The sequence below is a fragment of the Phasianus colchicus genome, chromosome 20 (assembly GCF_987193195.1).
Source record: "Phasianus colchicus chromosome 20, bPhaCol1.hap1.1, whole genome shotgun sequence".
NCBI lineage: Eukaryota > Metazoa > Chordata > Aves > Galliformes > Phasianidae > Phasianus > Phasianus colchicus.
The window spans coordinates 10,731,083-10,754,182 of record NC_143455.1 but is presented as its reverse complement, the minus strand read 5'-3'; the positions used below and the strand labels follow the sequence as shown (position 1 = coordinate 10,754,182).

General features: G+C 54.6%; 3 protein-coding genes across 8 annotated transcripts in view; 1 reads left to right on the top strand and 2 right to left on the bottom strand.

Annotated features, from left to right (window-relative positions):
* Positions 1-7,135, bottom strand: part of SLC38A12 (solute carrier family 38 member 12) — a 43,371-nt gene extending 36,236 nt beyond the window's left edge. For 2 of the 3 annotated variants that reach the window (XM_090121959.1, XM_031598648.2), the window contains exons 1-6: positions 7,017-7,083; positions 6,466-6,574; positions 4,495-4,616; positions 2,583-2,664; positions 1,549-1,651; positions 1,072-1,152 (exon numbers count right to left, since the gene is read on the bottom strand). In XM_090121959.1, coding sequence (XP_089978085.1) covers positions 1,072-1,152; positions 1,549-1,651; positions 2,583-2,664; positions 4,495-4,616; positions 6,466-6,510 — 433 coding nt within the window. In that variant the 5' untranslated portion in view covers positions 6,511-6,574; positions 7,017-7,083. Of the gene's footprint in view, positions 1-1,071; positions 1,153-1,548; positions 1,652-2,582; positions 2,665-4,494; positions 4,617-6,465; positions 6,575-7,016 lie in introns of all 3 variants that reach the window. The other variant, XM_090121960.1, reaches the window with a different exon arrangement.
* A 124-nt stretch (positions 7,136-7,259) lies between these two features.
* On the top strand, positions 7,260-11,665 carry NAT9 (N-acetyltransferase 9). Of its 3 annotated transcripts, none has more exons than XM_031598658.2 (7): positions 7,260-7,549; positions 8,066-8,175; positions 10,323-10,463; positions 10,696-10,755; positions 10,927-11,021; positions 11,110-11,292; positions 11,394-11,665. In XM_031598658.2, the coding sequence occupies exons 1-6, from the start codon at positions 7,473-7,475 to the stop codon at positions 11,260-11,262; spliced, it is 636 nt and encodes a 211-aa protein (XP_031454518.1). In that variant the 5' UTR covers positions 7,260-7,472; the 3' UTR covers positions 11,263-11,292; positions 11,394-11,665. The 3 variants fall into 3 exon arrangements, with proteins under 3 accessions (XP_031454518.1, XP_031454517.1, XP_031454515.1); XM_031598657.2 differs by having other exon boundaries at positions 11,110-11,302; XM_031598655.2 differs by having other exon boundaries at positions 11,110-11,665.
* A 3,088-nt stretch (positions 11,666-14,753) lies between these two features.
* On the bottom strand, positions 14,754-22,032 carry NHERF1 (NHERF family PDZ scaffold protein 1). 2 transcript variants are annotated; one of them, XM_031598650.2, is made up of 6 exons: positions 21,583-22,032; positions 17,384-17,542; positions 16,757-16,910; positions 16,355-16,395; positions 15,769-15,864; positions 14,754-15,689 (listed from the first exon to the last, which is right to left on the bottom strand). In XM_031598650.2, exons 1-6 carry the CDS (start codon positions 21,973-21,975, stop codon positions 15,525-15,527), a joined length of 1,008 nt encoding a protein of 335 aa, XP_031454510.1. In that variant the 5' UTR covers positions 21,976-22,032; the 3' UTR covers positions 14,754-15,524. The 2 variants fall into 2 exon arrangements, with proteins under 2 accessions (XP_031454510.1, XP_031454512.1); XM_031598652.2 differs by lacking the exon at positions 21,583-22,032 and adding an exon at positions 20,294-21,565.
* Positions 22,033-23,100: the final 1,068 nt, after the last annotated feature.

Genomic DNA, 23,100 nt, shown 5'->3' with positions numbered 1-23,100 from the left:
AAGCCACATTATACTTTCTTTCAAAGCTAGACCTAAATACTACTACTCCTCAGATGACTACTGAGGGATAAGGAAGCATCTGCACTGTTTTACAGATGGCAAGGAATACAAGAAAACTCATCCAAATTTAGGGTAACTCAGTACAACAGGCAAGATTAGGAACAAGATGCTTCTAGATCTCCGGCACACGGACAAGTCACCTCTCTTCCTCTGCAAGTAGAAAAGTAGCACTGATTCAGCCTGGATTTTGATGCTTGAGTGACTGAAGCTTACAAAGGCCCAGAAGGAGCATACAGGGAAATCGAGTTTATTTTCAACCAGACTCCAAAGACCAGCAATAATGTACACTCCTTAATCCCTCTGTCCCTCAGAGGGAACAGTCTTACACTGGTATAAAGATGACATAATGCAGCGGAGTAAAACCCAGCATGTCTTTGTAAGGTGGCCAGTGAACGAGAGAAGACAATACTTTCCACAAGAAATGGGGCCTGACAGGCTCAAAATTGCACATCTATAATGTCTGATGATTTTCTGGCTCTACACACCATTTCAAGTGCACTCTTCACCAAGTTTCAGAATTTTAGCTTGCATTTCTATTATATGCAGCAATGGATATTCATGATCCTTGAGGTCTCTTCCAACCCTGGCCATTCTGTGATTCTGTGATATGGCTTTATCACAGTGTAGTTACAAGCTTGCTCCCTAACATACAATCAAAGATACTTAACAGCAAAAAAAGACAACAGCCTATCATATGCTCACCAGGAAACCTTTCCAACCCAGCAGCTTGTACCCTTGCAGCTCTCTTGGTGACAGCCCCCCACCAGACACATGTAGTTCTTAGGAACTCTCCCCAGAAGCCTGCTGTCTTTCAGATTGAGGCTTACAGGGTTCAAGGAGGACCAAATATCTTGTTCTCAGGTGCTACCAAGATGGAACTAGTAACCTCTACTGCTGTAGATAGCTGAAACTCAGGATGCAAGTCCACACTGAGGAGCACTCAGGTTTGAGGAAAAGACGTACACAATACACAGCAGGACCAGAAAGGACTTAAAAACATGAATCACTTACCTTTATTGAAGAACATGGAAGCCATCTGGCCCATCTCCACTCTTTCTGTGATTTCAAAGATATTTGGTGATCCACGTCTCTCTGAAAATTAAAAACAAGAAGTGCTTCAGCCAGATCCTCCAATAAACCCAGAGGCCAGGCTACCTGAAGACGCTCAAGCAGCTCTATGAACAGCATGAAGGTCAGTATGTACTATCTACCACTCCACAGCTGCAGAGTCGCTGGTCCAATGACTGCTGAAGTCAAAGTGTTTTCAAAGTAAGGTACTCTCATCTTAGTGACTTAGAAAGATCTTTATCAGACTGCAGAAGGTAAACTGAATTCTCAATGAGTCTTATCTTGCAAGTGCTAAAGACTTTGGGATGCAAATATACAGAATTAAGGGCAAAATGGACAGAAGAGCCCTACTTCACTTCCTAGAGTCCACCAGAACGCAGTCTGCAAAGACAAGTGTCAAAGCACAAAGCAGGTACTTACGAACTGACAGGATGGGCCGTGTCTCTGCTCGCTCATAGCTGTCTCGGAGGAGAACATCACTGTCAGACACTCCAGAAGAAGAATCCTCATCCTCATCATCCTCCTGGAAGAAGAGATCAGATCACTGTTGAGATTTCCTCTAACCACAAAAAGCATCACCAGCACCATGGTCTCACTTCCAGTATCTCAAAGATCCCAAACAATGCTGGGCAGGACAGGCCAGCAAACAGTAGCAGTGCCAGGGAGCTCGTAGCCCATGCTTGGGATGCTGCAGAGAGCAGAAATGAGTACTAGGAGAGCAGGCTAAGGTGAGTGACATTCTGCTGTCCTAGCAGGTCTTACACACTGCAACACTGTCCAATACACACTGAGACATGTGACAAAAAGAAGTAAAAAAACTAGTCAGATCCACACAGTTGCAGCACTGGTTAAAAAAAAAAGTCCTAACATTTTTATTGCCACAGCCAGTCAGAGCAGAAACACCCATCTCATAACTCTAGCCCACTAACATACAGGCAGGAACCTAAATCAGTGCAATTATACCTTGCCCAGATCCAGAAAAGCCACTAACACCAGAATCCAAAAAGCCACAAGTCAATTTTACAGCAAGGACATTCTTCAGGACTGTCCACTCCCTAGAATACATTCTTACCGGCAGCAAGGACATTCCTGCCTGTCCCAGTTAAATGACCTGAGATAAGCAAGGATTTATAGACACTCCAAATGGCACCACTATATTGGCTGCCACCTCTCCACACTCACTGAGCAACGCTTCAGGGCAAGGAGAGCACAATCAGTAAGAGATGTGAGCAGCACAAGGGATTTTTCAAAGCTGGAGCAGAAAATCCTGTCTGTAATGAGCAGCCCCACAGGGAACTAACAGCCATATTTTACAAGGCAAAGTTAAGTAGAGTAGAAATTTATTCCTTTAATGGAGTTACTAATGAAGCAAGGCAAAGACACAGAGAAATCTCGGGCAAGTCTTATGTGACAAAAGAACTCCAGAAAAATGGAAAATGAAACCCCACACAAACCTTGCGTTTTTCCATTCTCTTCCATCGCAGCTGGGCGTTTGCAGCAGCCATGGCTTCCACCACAAAAGTAGTAGTCATATAGCTTGAGAGAGAGAGATTCAGTAAATATCAACCATAGTCAAGCACTACTGCTAAAATGACAGTAATTTTCATTGTTTGCAGGAATAAACAAACCAAACAAAGCTATTTCCACCAACCTCACCCCCCTACACACTGCCTGTTTCATAAAGAATTTCATCAGCATCAGTGCTGCTACCTTCTCATCTTGAAAAGAGTGTGTTCAAGCACAGAAAAAAATGCAGTAAAAAAAAAAAATTCACATTTCTTTAGATATAAGGAGACACTAAGCATCCGGAAAACACCTTGCTAGTGGTTTTAGGAAGTAAAAAAAGAGCTTTCCCTTTGTCAGAAAGCAAACTTCCTTCCCTCTTTTAGGAATTTTAGGGCCTAAGAGTAGCACAATATTATCACAAAGTTTATCCACTACAGTCTTTGGCAAAGGTACGACACCACCCTAAAGACTGTTACAAATGGCATTAGGAGCAAAGCAGCAATACAGGATCGAGGGGGAGACCACATGTGCCTGCACACAGCTTGCTGCAGGCCACATGGTCCATGGGCTCTGTTACAGCATCCATGGAAGGAATGTCATTATCTCAGCTAAACAGTCCTGTAATAAAAAAAGTCAAATTAATCTTATTTAAGGCTTTAAAGTGGTTTCCCACTGTTTCACAAACTGGACTCATTTATCAAGCTCAACTTTGCCAGAATGAAAGAAAGCAGCCCTCTCCTGAGGCCCACCTAGCAATTTCCTCTTGCACTGAAGGGTCCCTAGAGGGCAAGAGGAAGTCACAAGCACCAGCACTGGAACGAAAGCAGCAGGGCAGCACAGCTCCCAAGGCTGTTAATACTTTCATCTGTGTTTTCAGTTTATTTTGATGTGGTTTTTGTACCCAGGTTTGGAAGCCTGTGCTCTTCCGCTGACCTTGAAGGCTTGTCAGCTATTGCTGCATTTCATAAGATAAATTTACATTTTTCAATAACTATCTAAAGGAATTGCTTCCAAATCTACCAGTCGCTGGTTCTGCCACAGTTTACATTTTAATCAAGCCTATGAAGCATGTAGCTTTGAGGTGGAGAACTTAGAAACATTAATACAATTAGTGTTGAGCGTGGCTACCTCTATAGAGCAGTACCTAATAGATTTCAAGAGCACTGCCTCAAAATCAAAGACACATCCAAGCTGACAGAACTGGTTATCCACAGGAAAGAAACGTCTAAATTCTGTTTTTACAAACAGCAGGAGAGGGATTTTACTCTTATTTTTAAACCAAACCAGAAGAAATTCTATTAATAACCAGAGAATCTCAAGCTATTTGGACATCACTGCTCTATCAACAGTCTTCAGCTCCACCTGCTGCTCCAGCAAGGAGACAGACATCTGGGCAGAAGCTCATGGCAAACCAGCACGAAAGTCATGAGACCAGCTCCAAGATCTCAGGCCAACAAAGGGCAAGGAGATAAACAAGTCCAGCTATGCAGTGGGTTGTTGTTCTGACACACTTGCAGCTACCCAGACTGCTGCCAGAAGTCAAGATAAAACATGTGCAAATAACAGTGAAGACCAACTTATGTAACTGATAACATGGTTAATGTTTAGGGAATTAATCAGTGACACAGGGAAGCATGGGACATTTCCAAAAGACTCTAGACTAGAGAAAAAGTCTTCATCAGACAAGACATGGGGCTTAGCATCCCTCCAAATAAGGTCCACAGGCAACACAGCTGCAGAGATCAGGGTGCAAACAGCAGGCAGACAGGATAATCAGAAAAGCAGCATAAACCTCAGCACTGTTACAGCTCCATCTAACCAAACCCCCCAGCGTCCTGGAGACACACACTTACATCCTACCTCATAAAGCCCAGGAACATCAGGAGAACGAGGCTGACGAGCCACCCTGCTGTTGCAAACGCCTTTGGCATGGTTAGGGCTCCTGTCCCAACAATGAGGTTGAACATGTAAACCAGACCAACCTGCAATCATCCACATAATCCAACGTGAATTTACAGCTGTGCCAGAGATCATCCACATCACCTCACAGACAGACTTAAATAGAGAGCAGACATTGTGAGCAAGATAAGCGTGAGCCCATGTTAGAGATAAACATAGGAGGACACTGATAACCAAAGAGAACAAAGCAAGTTACAGCACATATTTGTGAAACTGATATCCCTTCCCTGTTTTTCTAATTCTTTAAGTATTTTTCTATCTTTCAAAGTTAGAAAGCACGTGAGCTTTTTATTTGTTGTCAAACCCATTGCCTTTTACCAGAAGAGTTCTACAGCACGGTTTTGGGTCTCTCCTTATTTTCTGACCTCAGTCTAACTGATTATGGCTACATACAAAAGTTCCCTTTCAGAATGCCCTATTCTCCATTATTCTTAGGATGTACTCAAGCAGAACTATAATTTATAGCTTGCTTGTCATTTTACCAGCAAGCTAATCAGCACACTCTGAAAAAGGTGATGTGCTTCTGGAAAGGAAAATATTTCACCACCCCTAGCAACCATTTTTCTTCTAGTCAGGAGCAAAAACATAACTGTGTACCTGGAGAAGACATCTCAGACTGTAAATTTAGCTGAAGTCAGGATCAAGAAATGCCCCAACATTTGTCAGCTTGTTGTTGTTGCTTTAAATATAGGAGGAAACTCCAGAGGAGTTAGTGAAGAACTGCATCTGAGTACATTTTTTTGAGTGTGGAGAAATGAACATTGAGAGAACTATTTCCTAGAAATCCTGCAAGAGCTCCTGTCCTACATTCCCTAACAGTACAGCAGAGTCATCTTTCAGTGGTTCTCCCAGGATAAAAATCAGCCATCGCAGCTTGTCAGAAAGTCCTTTTCATTCAGCTAGCACAGCTGTCATTCCATAAGCACATCTCCCGCTCAAGTGCCCAGGGCTGTGACTTACTTCACAGTAAGTGAAGTAAGGACTCTAAAATAAAACACTCAGGTGTTTCTGACTTTGGTCAAATAGGCAGAGATGGGAGTGCTGTGTACGTGGAGTAGCTGCACATCTTCAGGGAAAAGCCAGAGTGCTCTACACTTTGAGATGAGATTCTGTGCAATTCCCGGCACACTAACATGATGTAAGAGTTGGTGACATCCATCCTTTAGAGCCCAGCTGTCCCAGTTACTGTCTCGTTCTCTGTTCTCCCAGTTGTGGCCTATTTCTGTAGCCTAATCTCCAGTTACTCTAAAATCAATCACTAACATAAGGACGAACGTTTTAGAGTATCTGAAAGCCAACAATGTTGATTTCAGTATTAGTTCTACATTTAGTGGTCTGTGAGTTCAGTTCAGAAGGGGAAAACGTGTTTGCAAGCGCTCGTCTAAGAGCTGACACCATGTGAACACTTGTGGCTAAGAAAACCATGGTTCCGGTAACATAGCAAAGGAGAAACTGGTTGTGTACGTTGACAGGACACCACACAGCAGAAATATCGTGTTGATTATTTTAAGTGAAGGGGATTAAAATAAAGTTACTGAAAGAACAGCTACAGATAGGTAGAACTCAGTAATCTGATGAACACCAAACAAACTCAAAGCTCAGACAGAACTCAGCGTCATTTCCACGCAACAGTTCCCCCTTTTAAGGAAGCTTCACGTGACAATTTGTGCTGATGGAAGCAGAGTACAGGAGCAGCAGGGAGAAGAAGGCAGAGATACTGGGCGCAAAGCCGCTTTTAACGCATTTCTAAGCCACCTCTCAGCGGACGCAGCCCGGTGGCACAGGAGTGCACGCGCGCCGTTATTTTCGGGCGGCCTGCGGCACCGGGGTCGCGCACACAGGGCGGCGGTGAGCGCTGAGCTCGGTACTCACATACGGAGAGTAGAGCTCTCCCGTATCCGTGATGCCGCCGGCCATGGCGAGACAGCGGGGAGAACCGCAGAAACGAGGGCGGCGTTTTCAAACCTCTGCTACCGTTAACCTGGGAAAACCACAGCGCGGCGTCAGCCCGGCCGGGAGGAGCGGGCGCTCGGAGCCGCACGAAGCGCGCAGCGCGGCCCGGGGCGCTCCGCCCGCACTCAGCCGCTCCGAGGCGCGGAGAGCGGCGGGCAGCGGAGCTTCGGCGCCCCGGGGCACCGCGCGCCGCCCCGCAGCACGGCGGAGCCGAGCCGCACTACGGGGGAGCGGCGCTCCGGGAGCCGCGGCCCGCACTGCGGGGCTCCGGGGAACTCGGCGGGATCCCGGGCGGCACCGGCCGAGCGCAGCCCGCCCCGCCGCTCTCACGGCAACGGCCACGCGCCCCTCCTGGAGGACCAGCGCCCTGCGGCGCGAGCGGAGGACGGCCGAGCGAGAGGCCGAGCCCCGCGGCAGCGCCCGTTCGCACGGCGGCACGGCCGCCCCGTTAACCCCGACCCGCCCGGTACCTCAGCAGCCGCAGCTCCCGCCCCCACCCGGCTCTTACGGCGCACGCGCGGCCCGCCAGGCGCTCCTTCCGCACACGTGACCGACCCGTTTCCAATGGGGAAAGAGGGGTGTAAGCAGCTCGCCTGCGATTGGGGGATGATATGCGATCACGTGAACGCTGTGGGGACGGGGCGACGATGACGTCACCGTCCGCGACGGGGAAGGAAGTGGAGTTTGTGCGCGTGCGTCCGGTGGCCGTCAGCTGCTGTCCGCGTCGGCGCAGCGCCCCCCTCAGCCCCGCCGCTCCGTGCGGCTCCGTGCGGCTCCGTGCGGCTCCGTGCCGCGGCACCGACAGGGCGCTGCGCTCGCAGGGGGCGGCTCTCAGGGCACCGCGACGAGCCGGGCTCTGTCCGTTACGAGTCCGTGCCTTCCAGAGCTCCGCCTCCCCTGCGCCGCCCGGTGATGGCAGCGGGGCCATGAGGATCAACCAGAGCACGGCGCTGCAGGGCAGGAAGGTGACGCTGGTGCCGTACAGCCCGGCACACGTGGCCCGGTACGCGGCTCTCGTCCTGCCGCCCCGCGCCGTCCGCCTTCGTTTCTGCGCTGCGGGGCGGTGGCCGCTCCGTGCAGCACGCGTCCGTCCCTGCCGCTCGGTGCCCGGGATGTCCGCTCGCTGGTGCCGCTCCCTGCCGGCCGCGGAGCAGCGGGACGGCGGCGCGGGGCCGGGTGGCTGGGCAAGGCGAGGCGCCGTGCGGGCGGGCTGTGAGCAGCGCTGCTCAGTTGTCAGCAGTGCGGTGATGCTGTGTGAAATCAGTGTGAAATGCAGTGGAAGTTGGTGCTGCTCTTCAGACAAAGCTGCAGGATCAGCAGACGTTGCTGAATGTCCAAGGAGAACGCCGATTCGGGTTTTATGTTAAAAAGAGATTTGCAGATGCTTTTAAGGTGCTGTGAATGCCAGGCTGGCATTTCTAGGACAGCTTGCTGACAGGTGGCAGGCAGATCCTCGGAACACTTATGGAAGCCTGACTGCAGTACCATCATTAAGCCACTGGTCTGGGTCTCTTTTCAGGTACCATGAGTGGATGCAGTCAGAGGAGCTGCAGCGCCTGACCGCCTCAGAACCACTGAGCCTGGAGCAGGAGTACGAGATGCAGCGCAGCTGGAGGGATGATGCAGACAGTGAGGGTCTTAAATGTTCTCTGAGGGCGGGTGGAAGGGCTGAGAGGGTCCCTTTCTGTGCTGGAAAGGGCACGCAGTGGGCTGGGAGTGCCTGCTGAGTGGGCTTTGCCAGCAGCCGGTGTGGTTGTGAGGCTGGCTTTCTGTTCAGCAGACAGCTTTGCCTCAGTACTGCAGCACATTGGCTCACTCTGTTCATCTTTACAGTTTCTGTATTTTGTGGGTCTCTTGGTTCCTTCATCTTCAGTATTTGGAGTGAATAATGGCAGTTTAAAGCAAGGGAAGGACAGCTGGGGTGACTTTTTAGGGAGACCAGAGCATGTTTGTAGCCAGTATATGCTGAGTGAATTAGAGAACGTCCAGGGCAGTTGGTGTCCTTCTTGTGTGTTTTTCAAAGATAACTGATTTGCTTTGCGCAGCGTTATCTGATCAGCTGCTGCACAGTCACCACTCCCCGGTTCTGATTGTCATCAAAACATGGAAGGGAGTTGTATTTTTCCCTGAGAAATGGAATCACAGAATCACAGAATCACAGAATTGCCAGGGTTGGAAGGGACCTCAAGGATCATGAATCTCCAACCCCCCTGCCACATGCAGGGCCACCACCATTCCACCTAATGCTAGACCAGACTGCCCAGGGCCCCATCCAATCTGGCTTTGAACACCTCCAGGGACGGGGCATCCACAACCTCCCTGGGCAGCCTGTTCCAGTACCTCACCACTCTCTCCGTAAAGAATTTCCCCCTGACATCCAACCTAAATCTCCCTTCCCTCAGCTTAAAACCATTTCCCCTTGTCCTGCTGTCACTCACCCTTTCAAAGAGTTGATTCCCCTCCTCTTTGTAGGCTCCCTTTATGTACTGAAAGGCTGCAATGAGGTCACCCCGCAGCCTTCTTTTCTCCAGGCTGAACAAGCCCAGCTCCCTCAGCCTGTCCTCATAGGGGAGGTGCTCCAGTCCCCTGATCATCTTTGTGGCCCTCCTCTGGACCCTCTCCAACAGCTCCCTGTCTTTCTTGTACTGGGGGCTCCAGACCTGGACGCAGTATTCCAGATGGGGCCTCACAAGAGCAGAGTAGAGGGGAACAATCACCTCTCTGTCCCTGCTGGCCACCCCTCTTCTGATGGAGCCCAGGATCCCATTTGCCTTACGAGCTGCAAGGGCACACTGCTGGCTCATGTTAAGTTTTTCGTCTACCAAGACCCCCAGGTCCTTCTCCACAGGGCTGCTCTCAAGGACCTCTCCTTCCAGTCTGTAGGGATGCCTGGGATTCCTCCGGCCCAAGTGCAAAACTCTGCACTTTGCAGTGTTGAACCTCATCAGGTTCACCCGGGCCCACCTTTCTAGCCTCTCGAGGTCCCTCTGAATGGCATCCCGTCCTTCAACTGTGTCAACCACACCACTCAGCTTGGTGTCGTCAGCAAACTTGCTGAGGGTGCACTCAATTCCGTCATCAATGTCATTGATAAAGATGTTAAAGAGCACCGGTCCCAAGACAGACCCCTGGGGGACGCCGCTCGTTACCAGCCTCCACCTGGACATAGAGCCATTGATGATCACCCTCTGTCTGCGGCCTTTCAACCAGTTAAATGGCTTTATGGAATGGCTTTATAATTACCTAGTTGAGATGTGTTGTCTGAATTGGTTCCCTGGCTGCATTACAGGTAATGAATCACTGCCCATAAAAGCCTTGTAGAAGTACAGTGAGCAGCAAAATACTGAGGCTGGCAAAAATCTCAGCCTGGAACGTTTGTCTCAGCTGGCATTAAAAGCCTTGCTGAAAGCAGCAGTAAGACTGACTGGTGAATCACTAAGTCTTGATGTCGTGTGCACCAAACAATTCTTTGCCCAGACTTGTTGCAGAAAGGGAAAGCAGTGAGACCTCCATCAGGGAATGAAGATTTCCACGCTCCTTTCATACTTGTTTCCAGTCTTAGTGCCTGCATAAGCAGACAGTGATTTCTAGTGATTTCCATTTCTAGCATTGGAAGTAGGTGTGCTTGAGATGGAAAGTTCAATTATTACCACTTCCTCACTGTTAACACGTAGAAACTGCTGTCACTTTGTCCATTGCATGCCTTTACTTTCAGCCTTCAGTACTATGTAAGTAACTCTTAACGTGCCCTAAGAATGTATTTTTGTTCTCCCCAGAGTGCACCTTCATCGTGCTGGACACAGAGCGGTGGTCTGAGCAGGCACGTGGGGATGAGGAGTGCATGGTGGGGGATGTGAATCTCTTCCTCACTGACACTGAGGATCCAACTTTGGCCGAGATTGAAATAATGATTGCAGGTGAGGTTCAGCTTGCTGTCTCGGGTCTTTGTCCCCTTGGCTAAAGGCAGCTGTAGACAGATCACAGAACCACAGATATTATTGGAATTTTTTGTTCTCATTGCATTACTGCTGCTGTTCAGCCCTGAATGGCATCCATTGCTGGTCTGGGTCACAGTCTTTTCTGAAAAGCATCCAGCACAGATGCTTTGTCTCAGGTAACAATGCTGACTTCTGCAGCTCTGTCTTTCAGAACCCAGCTATCGTGGCAGAGGATTTGGCAAGGAGGCGACTCTGATGATGATGTCCTATGGTAAGGATGGCTCAAGGCGAGGCTAAAGTTGTGATGTGTTCTAGAAGCACGTATTCCTTTACACAGGGTATTAAGAGGAGCATCTGCCTCAGAAGTTGCAGCCCTGTGTCTTTGTAGATATGGCAGCCAAGCGGGTAACAGTAATTTTTGTCTTTCTGGTTTCTTTTGTAGGAGTGACAGACTTAGGCATCACCAAATTTGAGGCTAAGATTGGTCAGGAAAACGAAGCCAGTATCTGCATGTTCAAGAAGCTTCATTTTAAGGAGGTGCGTCGACAGCCTGGCTTCTACCCCCATTGTGAGCAGTGTTTGTCCTATGGGTGGGATGGAGCTCTGTTTCTTCTGTGTGATACAGGTTTCTGTGAACAGCGTTTTCCAAGAGGTGACACTGAGGCTGGATGTCAGTGACCAAGAGAGACAGTGGCTCCTGGACCAGACAAAACATGTGAAGAAGAAAAGCTACATTGAAGAGAAGCAGCCAGCTGGGGTGCTGGATGCTGACAGATAGAGCCAGACACAAACCTGGTTTCAGGGAAAGGTTGGACCTTGTGAGTCTGACTGTGAATGACACAGGCTGCACTTGACTGTTTTGATCTGTTTCCTTTGTCACCTTGTCACTTTTCCACTTTGTTGCAACAGCTGAGAATATTGCCTGAAGTTTGGACCTGGAGAACAGCTGCTAATTCACAGACTTGATTAGGAACAACTCCATGACTTTAACATGCTGCTCCAGCAGGGCCTACAATCACCAGCAGTTAATTGATTCCTGGCACAGCCATTTCTGGACAAGCAGCAACCCGTGTTCCCACTTCCGCTGCCCTCAGAGCAAGATTCGTCACTGTTGCAGAGGAAGCCTGAGTGCTCAGGTAGCTCAATCTGTCCTCTATTAAATAATGATTAAAAAATAAAAATCTCAGGTTCCTCTGAAAGCAGTCTGGGAGCAGTGGGGCTTTCTTTGACTGGTGAAAATCTTGCTGGAAGTTAAAAAAGACTACATTGACTCTTTGAACCTCTTTTGATTAAAGACAATGCGCTGGTTCACCTCTCAGCTCTGGAGGATGATCCAGAGGGGATAGGGAATTAGTGAGGAGCACCTGGCTGATTGCTGTGCTCAGCTGAAACAGGGACAGGAAATCATTCTTAGAAGCAAGGATGACACAGTCCAGGGAGATAGCACAGCCTTCTGAGTCCACCTGAAGGCTACTGATTGAACATAAAGCTACAGAGAGAGGAGTTGTCAAACTATTAACGTGATTAAAATCACTAATACAAGTCAAGCGAGACCTGAGCTCAATCTCTCTGTAATCTCTACATAAGGGAACTGGCAGCTGCAGGAGGCTTTTGAGACAAAGTCTCTTGCTTGGGTCAGAAGTGCTTTGGCATGCTGATACCTGTTATGTGCGTGGACCTGGAAACCTCAGGCCGTCAGCAAAGTGATGCTTAATCTCTTGGGTCTGCTGTTACCGCAGCAAGGAGGAGAAAGACACATCTGAAAGAAGGCAGAATGGTGACTTCCCTCCTTCAGGGCAGCTCAGGACTTCCTCTGCAAGGCCTGGAGCTGCCTGCTGCTCTCCAGTAAGCTGAGCTGGGGGTGCGGGGCAGCATCGCTCACTGCAGCAGACACCTTCAGGGTAAGTCGGCCTGGGATACATCAGAGGTCTGTTCCCAAAGAAGAGGTACTTGTCTGACTAGCACTGGACAGACTTCTAATGCAGTTATTTAATCTGAGCTTTCCTGCCCCACTCAGCATGCTTTCCACAGCAGGGAAGCTAAAAGAAAAGGTGAGGAGGATAACTGCTGCTGCTGGGAGCTTTTCCACTGTAACTGCAGCCAGAAAGGCTAATTTCAGACCAGAAATGATTTGTTCCAGTTTTAAGGTATCAGATAATGACATCCCTGTGCAAATCTGAAAGCTATTATCTGGTAGACTCTAGAATTTTTAGTGTTACTTTGTGAGTATTTTTAGGACATCCGAGTCGTAGTTTCCCAATTTTAGTTCATTTAAATAAAACCACCTGTGACTAATGTTAAAACCAAGTGCAGGAACCAAGCGCCTGTGTGTCGTGGTACTTTAAACCACCAGTACTTAACATTGATTTTGTTGTAGTAAAAGCTTTGTGCAGTGATAAAGAAAAGAACAGCTCCACTTCCAGCTGAGATTAAAATTATAAGGTCTATTAATCCTCCTGCTCTTCATCCCTCGCTGCAGGCAGGGATGGATTCACAGAATCCCCCTGGACAGTGTTTGCAGCATTTGTGCACCACCAGCTTCCGAGGTGCTGCAGCATTGCTGGCCTTTCAACCAAGTGGCTGGGGTGACTGAAACAGCACGTGCTGCTCCAGCACAAAGCACAGCCACAGACCTTGGGCTTATAGGGGGTGCACACACCTCTGCTCAGATACAGATGGTGAAATTGAGCTACCTGTTCCTAAAACCCAATGTGTGCTGTGTGTGAGGTAGGAGGGCTGGGTGCTGTCACAGCCATTCCCCAGGGTTGGAAGAAGGATCAAAGACGACCTTCTCATCTCCAACAGAGAGCAGTGTCAGTACTACTTTGACTTCTGCGGGTTCCTGTTGCCAGGTGGGGGCTGAGGGCTATTTTGTTCAAGAGCTGGGAGAACAAAGTCCTGTCTGGGTAAGTGCGTGTGGGGAATGGGTGCTGATGCTGGAAAGGTGCAGCAGCTCCACCCCATGTGGCTGCTGTAGGGTTTGGGGATGGTCACAGGACCTGCTGATGAGCTCCTGGGCACTCAACCCTGCCAGCACAATGGCTGTCCAGGCCCCCTCAGTGCTCACCTCATCACACCAGGAATACATCTCCTATGGGTTCACATCCATCTCCACCTGAAAGCTGCTTTTCTGGCCCTTACCCAGCTCTGGAGCAGCAGCAATGACTGGAAGAGACAGGATCAGAGACCAGCCTTGTCCTCCCGTTGCCCAGCCCAACCTGGAACAGAGCAGGTCAGGGTTTTTCTCATCCTCGGTTTCACATGAGAGCCTTGCTTTTGAGGGCCACAGTCCCACATAGCCCTGAGGGCACAGGGTGCTGCTCTGGCTGCACCAGGCCAGTGGTTGCTCCGGCATCAGCAAGCACTGCATTTGGCATCCCTGGTGCCCAGGCAACGCCAAGGCACTCCCTGCCTCCCCGAGCAGCTGGGAAAAGCCTTTACCCTGGCAACCCAAAACAACATCAGGTCTGTCCCGGAGAACCCCTTGAGGGAGGGTGGCTCAGCACATCCACACCCAGCCCTCAGGATTGCCAAGTGAGCCACGCTTCTTGCAGGGAAGGATCCATTCCCCCACACTGCTCCGCTGCAGCAGGAGGGCTTAGCGCAGAGCTGCATAAGCTGTCCCAGCACATAGGGCTTAAAAATAGCTGTATGAGCCCAGCAGGGCTGGCACCACAGCCTCACAGCCCTCAGCTGCTCCATCCTCCACAGAAGGGGTCAGCCCCTGCCCCAGGGCTGGCAAAACACTCACAGGTCCCACTCAGGACAGGCAGCGCCCTGCCCACCTCCAGCCTGCTCTCAGAATGCAGCCCAGGTGCTCAGGCTCACCCCACACCCCAGGGGAGCAGTGGGGGCAGTTTGGGGTTGGGGTAACCCCAGCAATGCTGTCTCCCTCCAGCCCAGCCAGCAGCCACGTCCCTACAAGGGGCAGATTAGAGCAGGCACACGGCAGCCTGGAACTGCCCCCCCTCTGTGGGATTAAAGCCTTTTAATCGTCCCAAGGCATTAACTCACACTGGGACCAGCCCAGCCTTCTGCATTACTCCATCCCAGCACCAGACCAGACCCCATGTCAGCTCACTATGGCTTAACTCCTCCAGGGGTACATTCAAACAAACTCAGACTCTAAGGCGTCTGCCCATAGACAGGACCCAGCGTGCACAGCCACTTCCACAAGGGATGGTGCCCTGCAGCCCCTGCCCCCAGCTCCCCCTAGCACAGTGCCCTGGATCCACAGCTCCGCAAGGATTTGGCCTCCAGCTGGACACGTGAAGTCAGGAAGATTTATTCCAGTAAACAGAATTTCTCTTCAGCTTGACAATACAACACCTGATTGCAAAACACAGAAACAAACCATCCACGGGAAGATTTTTCCACAAAATATGTTTTAAAAAAATAAACCATGTGATTGGAAAAGCTCTCATTTTGGACGAAGATGACAGTCTACTAAGAACCCTTTGAAATAAGCAGTGTAGGATGCAAACCGTGATTGGCTTTGTCTCTGGGAGCAAGCAGCAGCACAGGGGGTGATTATTGCTTGCTGTGCTGGCTCCAGATACCTCTCCTCTCCCAAAACAACCCTGGGGCAGAGGCTGTGGGATGCCCAAGTGCCTCCAAGGGCAGCTCTGGGTGCACAGGAATGAAGAGATGGGGTCATCGTGGACGGACACTGCAAGGTCAAGAGTGCCAACCCCAGGAGGAATTGCTGTGGTGAAAGTCACCAAGAGCCTCAAGAAAGGGAGATTATCTGGGTGGGGGGGGAGGGGGTGAAACAGAACTGGGTTTTGGGATGGGAGAAGAGCTGGCAGAGGGGATGAGAAGCATTGGGCATCAAACCCGGCCACTCCGAGTCACCAAACCTCCCCACAGCTCTGCACATAGCCGGGCGCACAAAGCTTCACGCCAGGGCTGGAGGAGCACCCAGGGCACCATCACCATCCTCAGCAGGGAAGCTCACTGACCCCGAGCCCCGTCCTCCCTGTCAGGGTGGTGGGGACGAAGGGGAGGGGGGAGAGCCGGTGTCCCCGCCCCGGGGCGGATTCACAGGTTGCTGAACAGTTCGTTTTTCTTGCTCCAGTCCATCTGCGGAGCCCGCTTGCTGGTGCGCTTCTGGTGCGCCCGCTCCTTGGCCACGGCCAGCGGGATGTCGAGGTCCAGCAGGGAGCTGGGCGCAGAGCTGCGCTTGTCCCCTTCCTGCGCATCGGGCTGTGGAGAGAGAGGAGCTCAGCCTCGGCGTGGGGGCTTTGCCCATCCCCCCTCCTCAGCCGTCATCCCCCAGCCCTACCTCACTGTGGGTCTCGTTGCCTTCGGGGGACGTGGCCAGCGCGGGGCTGGGAGGTCTCTCTGACACAGAGCTCAGCCGCAGCTCTCCGCCGTTATCCTGGGGGGAGCAGAGCAGGAGGGAGGGGCTGAGGTTTGGGAACCATCCCCGGGGCTGCTGCCATCCCTCCTGGCAGCTGTCAGATCCTCCCTCCCTGCATGTAATCCACTGAGAGCTCCGTGCTAATAAACACCTCCTGCACTGCCCATGCAGGGTTGGGAGGATTAAACCTGACTTCCCAGCTGCAGCAGCAGCAGGAGGGCTGTGGGATGGAATGCTGCTTCCCTGAAGCATGAGGGAAGCATGAAGCATGAGCTCTTTCCTGGCCACGCAGCATCGTGAGGACATGAGCCCCTTCCTGGGGGCCACAACCTCCCACTCCCCTTCCCAGCATGGCACCTGCTCATGTGACAGCATGGGAGCCTCATCCTGGCTCATGGGTCACCCAACCACCTAAGGGCAAAGGATGGAGGGACACCCGAACCTGCAGGCTCTGTGCCCACTGACCAGGGTAGGTGGGATTTAGAAGGGACAAAAAGGAATTTCTCACCTTCTCTATATCACCATTGGCAATGGGTTCTGGCAAGGGACCTGCAGAGAGGACATGGTGTCAGGTGGGGACAGGCTCACACCAGGGCCATGAACATCAGTGCCCATGGGCACAACAGCTCTGGAGCAGCCAGTGAGGGCTGCATTGTGCCAACAATTGAGGCAGGGAGGGGGCCAAGGTCAAGCCAAGGCCAGAGCTGAGCGAACGACACCCACACACCCTTCGTTTGCTCCCTGAGCCATAAGTCCTGTCAAAGTGTAACCACAGAGCCGTAAGCCCTGCCCAGCACACACCCCACAGCCACGTGCCAGCTGCAGGCCAGGCAGGAAGGTGCTAACCAACCCCCCATCCCGGCATAAGGGGACACCCCGTGCCCGGCTCCAGGGATGGCACCAGACCCACCTGCCAGGTGTGCCTCCGAGGGCACCACCCTGCACTTCTTGAAGAACTCATCGGCCAGCATGCCCACCACCAGCAGTTTGGTCTCATCGCCACCCGCCTTGATGGCCGCCACCACATCTGCATGCTGTTTGCCCTCCACGGACGTCCCATTCACCTGTGGGTATCACAGTGACAAGGGGCATTCCTCAGCCCAGCGCGGCTGCAGCCCCCCACAGATGTCCGGAGACGTGCAGGGATTAGCAGCAAAACCTCATTAAAAGCAGATTTTCTCAGAGTGATTAGCACAGGGCTCTATGGGGAGCGGGGCAGTGCCAGGGGATGGGTGGCACAAGGCGGCCGTTCCCAGCGTGGTGAGCATGGGCAGCCCAGGACCCACACAGCCACCACACACCCTCACATCTGTGCCCTCCCACCCCAGGACAGCGGTGCTCCATCGGGTGACAGAGGCTGATGTGCAGACTGGGACTCAGCCCGGCTGCACCCAGGGGTGGAGCAGCTCTGCTCTGAGTCACCACCAGCACTCAGAGCAGGGGATGCCCCAGGGGAGCAACTCCCAGGTGCTGCCCTCCCATCCCATACCTCAGGGACACGCCATACCTCCGGCCTCCCCCTGACCCCATCACCCACCTCAACAATACGGTCCTGGGCACGCAGCCCCGCTGCCTCGGCTGGTGAGTCGGGGTCCACAGCACGCACATACTGCCCCGGGCGGCTCTTCTCACTGTGCAGGTTGAAGCCGTACCCATTGGGGCCCTTCTTGATGTGGCACAGCCGGGGACGCAGCTCCTGCGAGGGCACAGCAAAGGGGTGGCCATGAGATGGCTGCTCTCAGACCCCACCCTGCTATGGCACAGGGCTGCAGACGCATGCAACCCGCGTGTGGGCACCTCTGGCCGGGCATGGAGACCAGAACAGCCTGCGAGCCATGGCCCTAGCTAATTAGGCACAGTAATTGCAGCATTCCATTACGGAAGCCTGTTATTATGCACATTCTCAGACAGAGCTCTTTCTTTTGGGATTAAGATTGCCCAGTGAAGGTGGAGGAGGAAACAGCCCAGGTGGAGGGCAGACACCCACCTCCACCCCATGCAGGAGTCTCAGGCCAACAGAGGTCCTACCTCCTGAAGACAAAAGGACTGCATCACCCCCTGCCTGGGAGCAGCACCAAAGGGACCCCCTGCACTCACACAGCAGCACCCACACCAAGCACCTCAACCTATAGCTGCAGCAAACCAGAACCTGCGGGAGCAGAGCAGCAGCACGTGGGGCATTCACCTCCTGGAAGCACCACCCCAGCCTGACTCAATGGCCAACTGTTCCATATTTGTAGAATCATGGGATCACTGAGGTTGGAAAAGACCTCTAAGATAATGAATCCAACCCCAACCCCTCCCCACTGAGCACATCCCTCAGCACCACATCTCTGCAGTGCTGGGCACCCCCAGAGGGCTCCCCTGTGCATTGCTGCTCTCTGGGAGAAGAAATTGTTCCTGATGCCCAACCTGAGTCTCCTGGCACAATGTAAAGCCATCACCTCTCATCCTACTGAGATGATATATAATGACACTGTCTTGATCGTTAGCTCCTGATAACTGTGAGGGATTTCCCAATGGCCAAGCCACACTGGAGTTCTTAAAATATCCCTCACCAACAGGTTTCATCACTTGTTCTTCCCTTTATCTGTCCTACTTTGGTACCCAAACCAGCCCCAGGGATAGGCAGGAATTCCCCCTCATGCATGCTCTGTGCTGCTCCTTACTCACAGCACTTCCACATCATGCTATGAAATTCCCTTGGCCAGCACTAATCCTTGGGGCTGGCACCAAGGACAGACACAGGGCGCTGGCAAGGGTGACACACTGGCAGAAGCCACCCGATAAGCACAGCCTGTGTGACAGCCCCACAGCTGCTATCAGCCCCGTCCCTGTTGCACAACACTGTGGGGTCAAGGCTCACCAGGTTAGCATGGCTCACCAACGCCCAGCTGGGGACCAAAGGTGACAGCGGGATGTGCCAGCAGCCAGCTGTGCCCACGTGCTGCCAGGAGCTGCCCAGTGCGTCCCCTGCCCTCTGCATGGGGACATGAGATGGGACTGCAACACATCAGCGTGGCTGCTGCCGTGGTCCAGGTGGTTCGTGGTGTTCTTAATCCCAAAGCCAAGCCCAAAAAGCAGAGCTGGCTGAGCTTGGAGGGAGCAGCACTGCAGCACATCAGGTCTCATCCATGGCCGCAGGAGCACCTCCAAGCAGAGCACACAGCTTCTTGTGCCAGAGGCCTTCGCTGCACAGGAACACGCTGCCCTGGGGTGTGGGTTCTGAAGAAGATCCCCCCCCCACTTCAGAGACGCAAAACACCCGCAGTGCCCACAGCTCCCAGTGCAGTAACAACACCTGCAGAGCAGCATCTGCAGCCCCAGCTTGCAGGAAGCTCCCTGCAGCCCTGCGAGCAGCAACAAGCTGCAGGCAGCCCTCAGCAGCCACCTCCCGAGCTTTGCTCAGAAAGAAACATGGGCTGTGAGGACAGCCAGGCCAGCAAATTCACACGGGTCCTGAAATCTGGCACACACGCCGGGGCCCCATACAAAGGGGATGCAAAGCAGCCTCTTGCAGCATCCCTGTCACGTAGCGCCGGGCTGGAGCTGCTTTTCATGCAGCCCACTCCTGCTCCCAAGCACGGTTGGCTCGAGAAGAAATTGAATTCATTTCCCAGTTCAACTCCCTGCACAACGCACCCAGCTGCCCCCACAACACCCCAAGTCACACCCGGGGGGCTCAGAGGGGTTTTGCAGGGGAGAGCAAGCACTGCATTCAGCATTTGAGCACTACACGTGCACTGGGCACAGCTGGCACTGGGCAGCAGGAGCCGTGCCGTGGTGGAAGCAGCACCAGGCAGCTGCACGGAGCTGTCTAAAAGCACCGCCATGCAGCTGAAGCCTCCGGAAACACAGTGTGGGGCGGGGGAGGGGGGAACACAGCAGGCTGCCACCGCCCACAGTCAAACTCCGGGGACGGTCCCGTGCGGCGCAAAGCCCCAGCAGCGGGGCTGAAGTTGCGTTCAGCCACCTGGTGCCGCTTCCAGGGCTCCGACACCATGCCTGCTATGGGGTGGGTGCGCTCATGGGTGCCCCGAAGCCCCCCACGTCCCACTGGGGTGGCATCCAGCTGCAGGACAGGGAGCCGTGGCGATGTCCCCCGGTTTGGGGGAATCGTATCCTGCCTGAGGCGTTAAACGCTCGGAGCAGAGCAGCACAGAGCAGGAAGGCTGACAGCCGGCCGCTGGCAACATGCGTCTCCAAGCCTGCATGCAAATAAAGGCGAGCCCTGCCCCGCAAAGCAAACAGGACTCTGACACACATAGACCTCCCGTGCTCCCTGCCGGCACCGATCCTGGGAGAATCCCCACAACGGGGAGGAAGGGCGCAGCTCAGGGGCACAAATCCCTCCGCTCGGTGGCACCGCTCCCAGCGCTGTCCCGGCACGGCCGCTCCGGGTTTCCCCATGCCGGGAACCAGCCCCAGCCCCACGGCTTCCGGCTACCTGTTGAGAAACCACCCGGGCGGCAGGCGGGTGAGCAGCAATATCAGCCCGTGTCAGCAGCGTCACCGACTTCCTGCTCCCGTACCGACAGAAACTGTCAGCAGTAACCGCACGGTAACCGTCACACCCCCACACGGAGCTGCGCACCGAGGCGTGCAGCCGGGCAGGGCGCTCCGCCGGCCGCATCAGCCACGGCCCCATGAATTCCTCGGACTCACGGGGCGATCAGCGCACAGCACAGAAGGACTCGGTGGCCGGGGGGGACGCTGCACTGTGACATATGGAGGATGCTGGGGGAGCAGAGCCTGCTTGTTCCCACGCAGCGTGCCCCGCCTCGTGACCCCAGAAGGGGCGATGAGCACCGCTGTGGCCACCAGACCCCACCGACGGCCCACGGGAGCGATGCTTTCGACAAAGGACACGTCCTGCAGCAAGGGAAGAGTCAGCATCGGGTGAAGCAACACCTCACCCTGCAGGAGGGCAGCTCAGCACCAAAGTCCATTCGGAACTCAGCACCAACCCCACAGCAGTGCCACCACGTCGGCACTACGGGCGGGTTCCAGGAGCAGAGCACGGCTCTGTGTCACAGCTTCCCAGGAAGCGCCTCGGTCGCAACAACAAATACTTGTTTTCACCGAGCAAACAAAAAGCAGCATTATTCCCCGGCAGCCCCAGGCGTCCCTTAGAAACTGCTGCGGGCAGGAAAGGTCAGCTGGGTCTCCATTCCTCACCGCTCTGCATCGCTCTGTTTGTGCAACCGCTGACTCCTACGTGCTGCTCCAGGCCGACATTCTGAAACCGTGTCGGTCCGCACCGAAGTGCTCTGTGCCCCCCATCCCCATAGTGTGGCTGAGGCCGCGCAGCTCAGGGCACGAGGAGCCGCCACAGCACAACACCTCCCCTTGCCAAACGCTTTTTTCATTTTAGAGGCGGTTAACGTCAAACTCCTCGGGGCAACCCGGCACCTGCTCTCAGGAGGTGAAAACGCAGCAGGGCTGGGGGCTGGAACTGAGAACTCCCGGAGCAAACACCACAAACAACAGCAAAACCAAACCGAGCTCCCAAAGCACAGACGATGACACAGGGGACGGACCGGGCAGCACCCCGTGCCCTCGAGTCGGCATCAGCTTCCTCCCCTCCCCCTCCCCGCGCGCCTGACCCCGTTTCGCACCTCGTGCAACACAAAGACGGAGCGGGAGGGGCACGACCCGACGTGCTGGAACAGGGAGGAAAGCGTCCCGCCCGGCCCGACAGGACAGCGAAGGCCGCCCGTACCGCCCCGCACTCACCCGCTCCCCGGGGTCTCCGCTCCGCTCCGCCGCCGGGGGATCCGCCACCGCCGGGGGCTCCCGCTGCGCTTCGCCGTCGGGGTCACTGTGGGTCTTGGGCGGCTGCTCCTCGGGTTGGGGCTGCACCACGAGCAGGCGCACGGCCCCGGCGGCGGCACGGATCCGTTCCACCACCTGCTGGTGGCTCTCCCGCTCCACGTTCGTTCCGTCCACCTCCAGCAGCCGGTCCCCGGCGCGCAGCCCCGAGCGCTCGGCCGGCGAGCCCGCCTCCACCAGCCGGATGAACTGGCCCGGCTTGCCCTTCTCGCCGTGCAGGTGAAAGCCGTACCCGTCCGGGCCCTTCTCCAGGCAGCACAGCCGCGGCGCGGCGGGGCCCGGCGGAGCGCTGCTCATGGCGGCCTCGACTCCCGACCCGCTCCCCTCCGTCTGAGCCCGCCCGCACCGGCGGCCGCTTTTACAGCGCGGGGCGGGGCCCGAGGGCCGCCGTCCAATTAGAGAGGGAGGGGGCGGGGCCTGTGCCGAACGAGGACCGCGATCGGGCGGGGTTATGCAAATAACAGACGGCTTGTTATGCAAATAGGGGGTGGGCGGTGTTATGGAAATGCGGCCCCGAGGGCGCGGGCACCGCGGGGGCAGCGGAGCCGCAACGTTCCCGCGGGTCGCCCCGCGTCCCCCCGCCCCGCCCAGCATCGCTAACGCTGCTCCCGCTGCCGCGCCTCGCGGTTTCTCCAAAGCCGGTGCTGAAGGCGTACGGGGGGCTACAAAACGCACCGAGCGGACGGGAGATCCGCGCGCGGGTGGGGAAGCAGCGCGGGGGGCCGAACGCTCCGCGATCGCTGCGCGGCGGAAGCGGGAGCGCGGCCCGACGGCTCCGAGCGACCCCGGCCCTGCCCGGCACCGACTGCGGGCGCTCCTGGGGCTGCTGGCGCGGGAGCCGGGGAACCACCGGGCTGCGGCTCAGTCCGCAAGCAGAAGCGGCGGAAGGTCACGGGAGGTCGCGGCACTGCGAAGCGCGGGGCTGCGGGCGCTGAGAGCGGGGAGGGCGGTGCTGCCCTCGGTTTCTCCCCGCCGGCCGGAGGGCTGCGGGGCGGTTGGCGGCGCGATGAGCCGCGTCCGAACCGAGCGGGGGCAGCGGGGACATCCACAGCGAGCCCCGAGCGCAGCACGTGGCAGAGGACTGGGAAGCGGCGGGCGGAGCGGGGGGCGGTAAGGGGGGGTCAGCTGCTGCCTCCACTCCGCTGAGCATTTACCCCGCTGCCGCTCAGCCCTGAGAAACGCAGCCGAGAGGAATCCCACGGCGGCGGCGGGCGCTTGCGGAGAAAACCAGGGCGAGTCCGTGGCATCGCGCAGCCGTCAGCCTGGCGCGGCCCCCTGGGCTGCAAACAGAGAAATCCTCCCGGTTCGGAGAGGGAGGAAGGATGCGCTTTTGGGGAACGCTCTTCTCATTCAGGAAACAAACACCAGCCCCGTTAGGGGTGGTTGCAGCGTGGGGCTGCGATAAGGAACGAACGCAGCAGA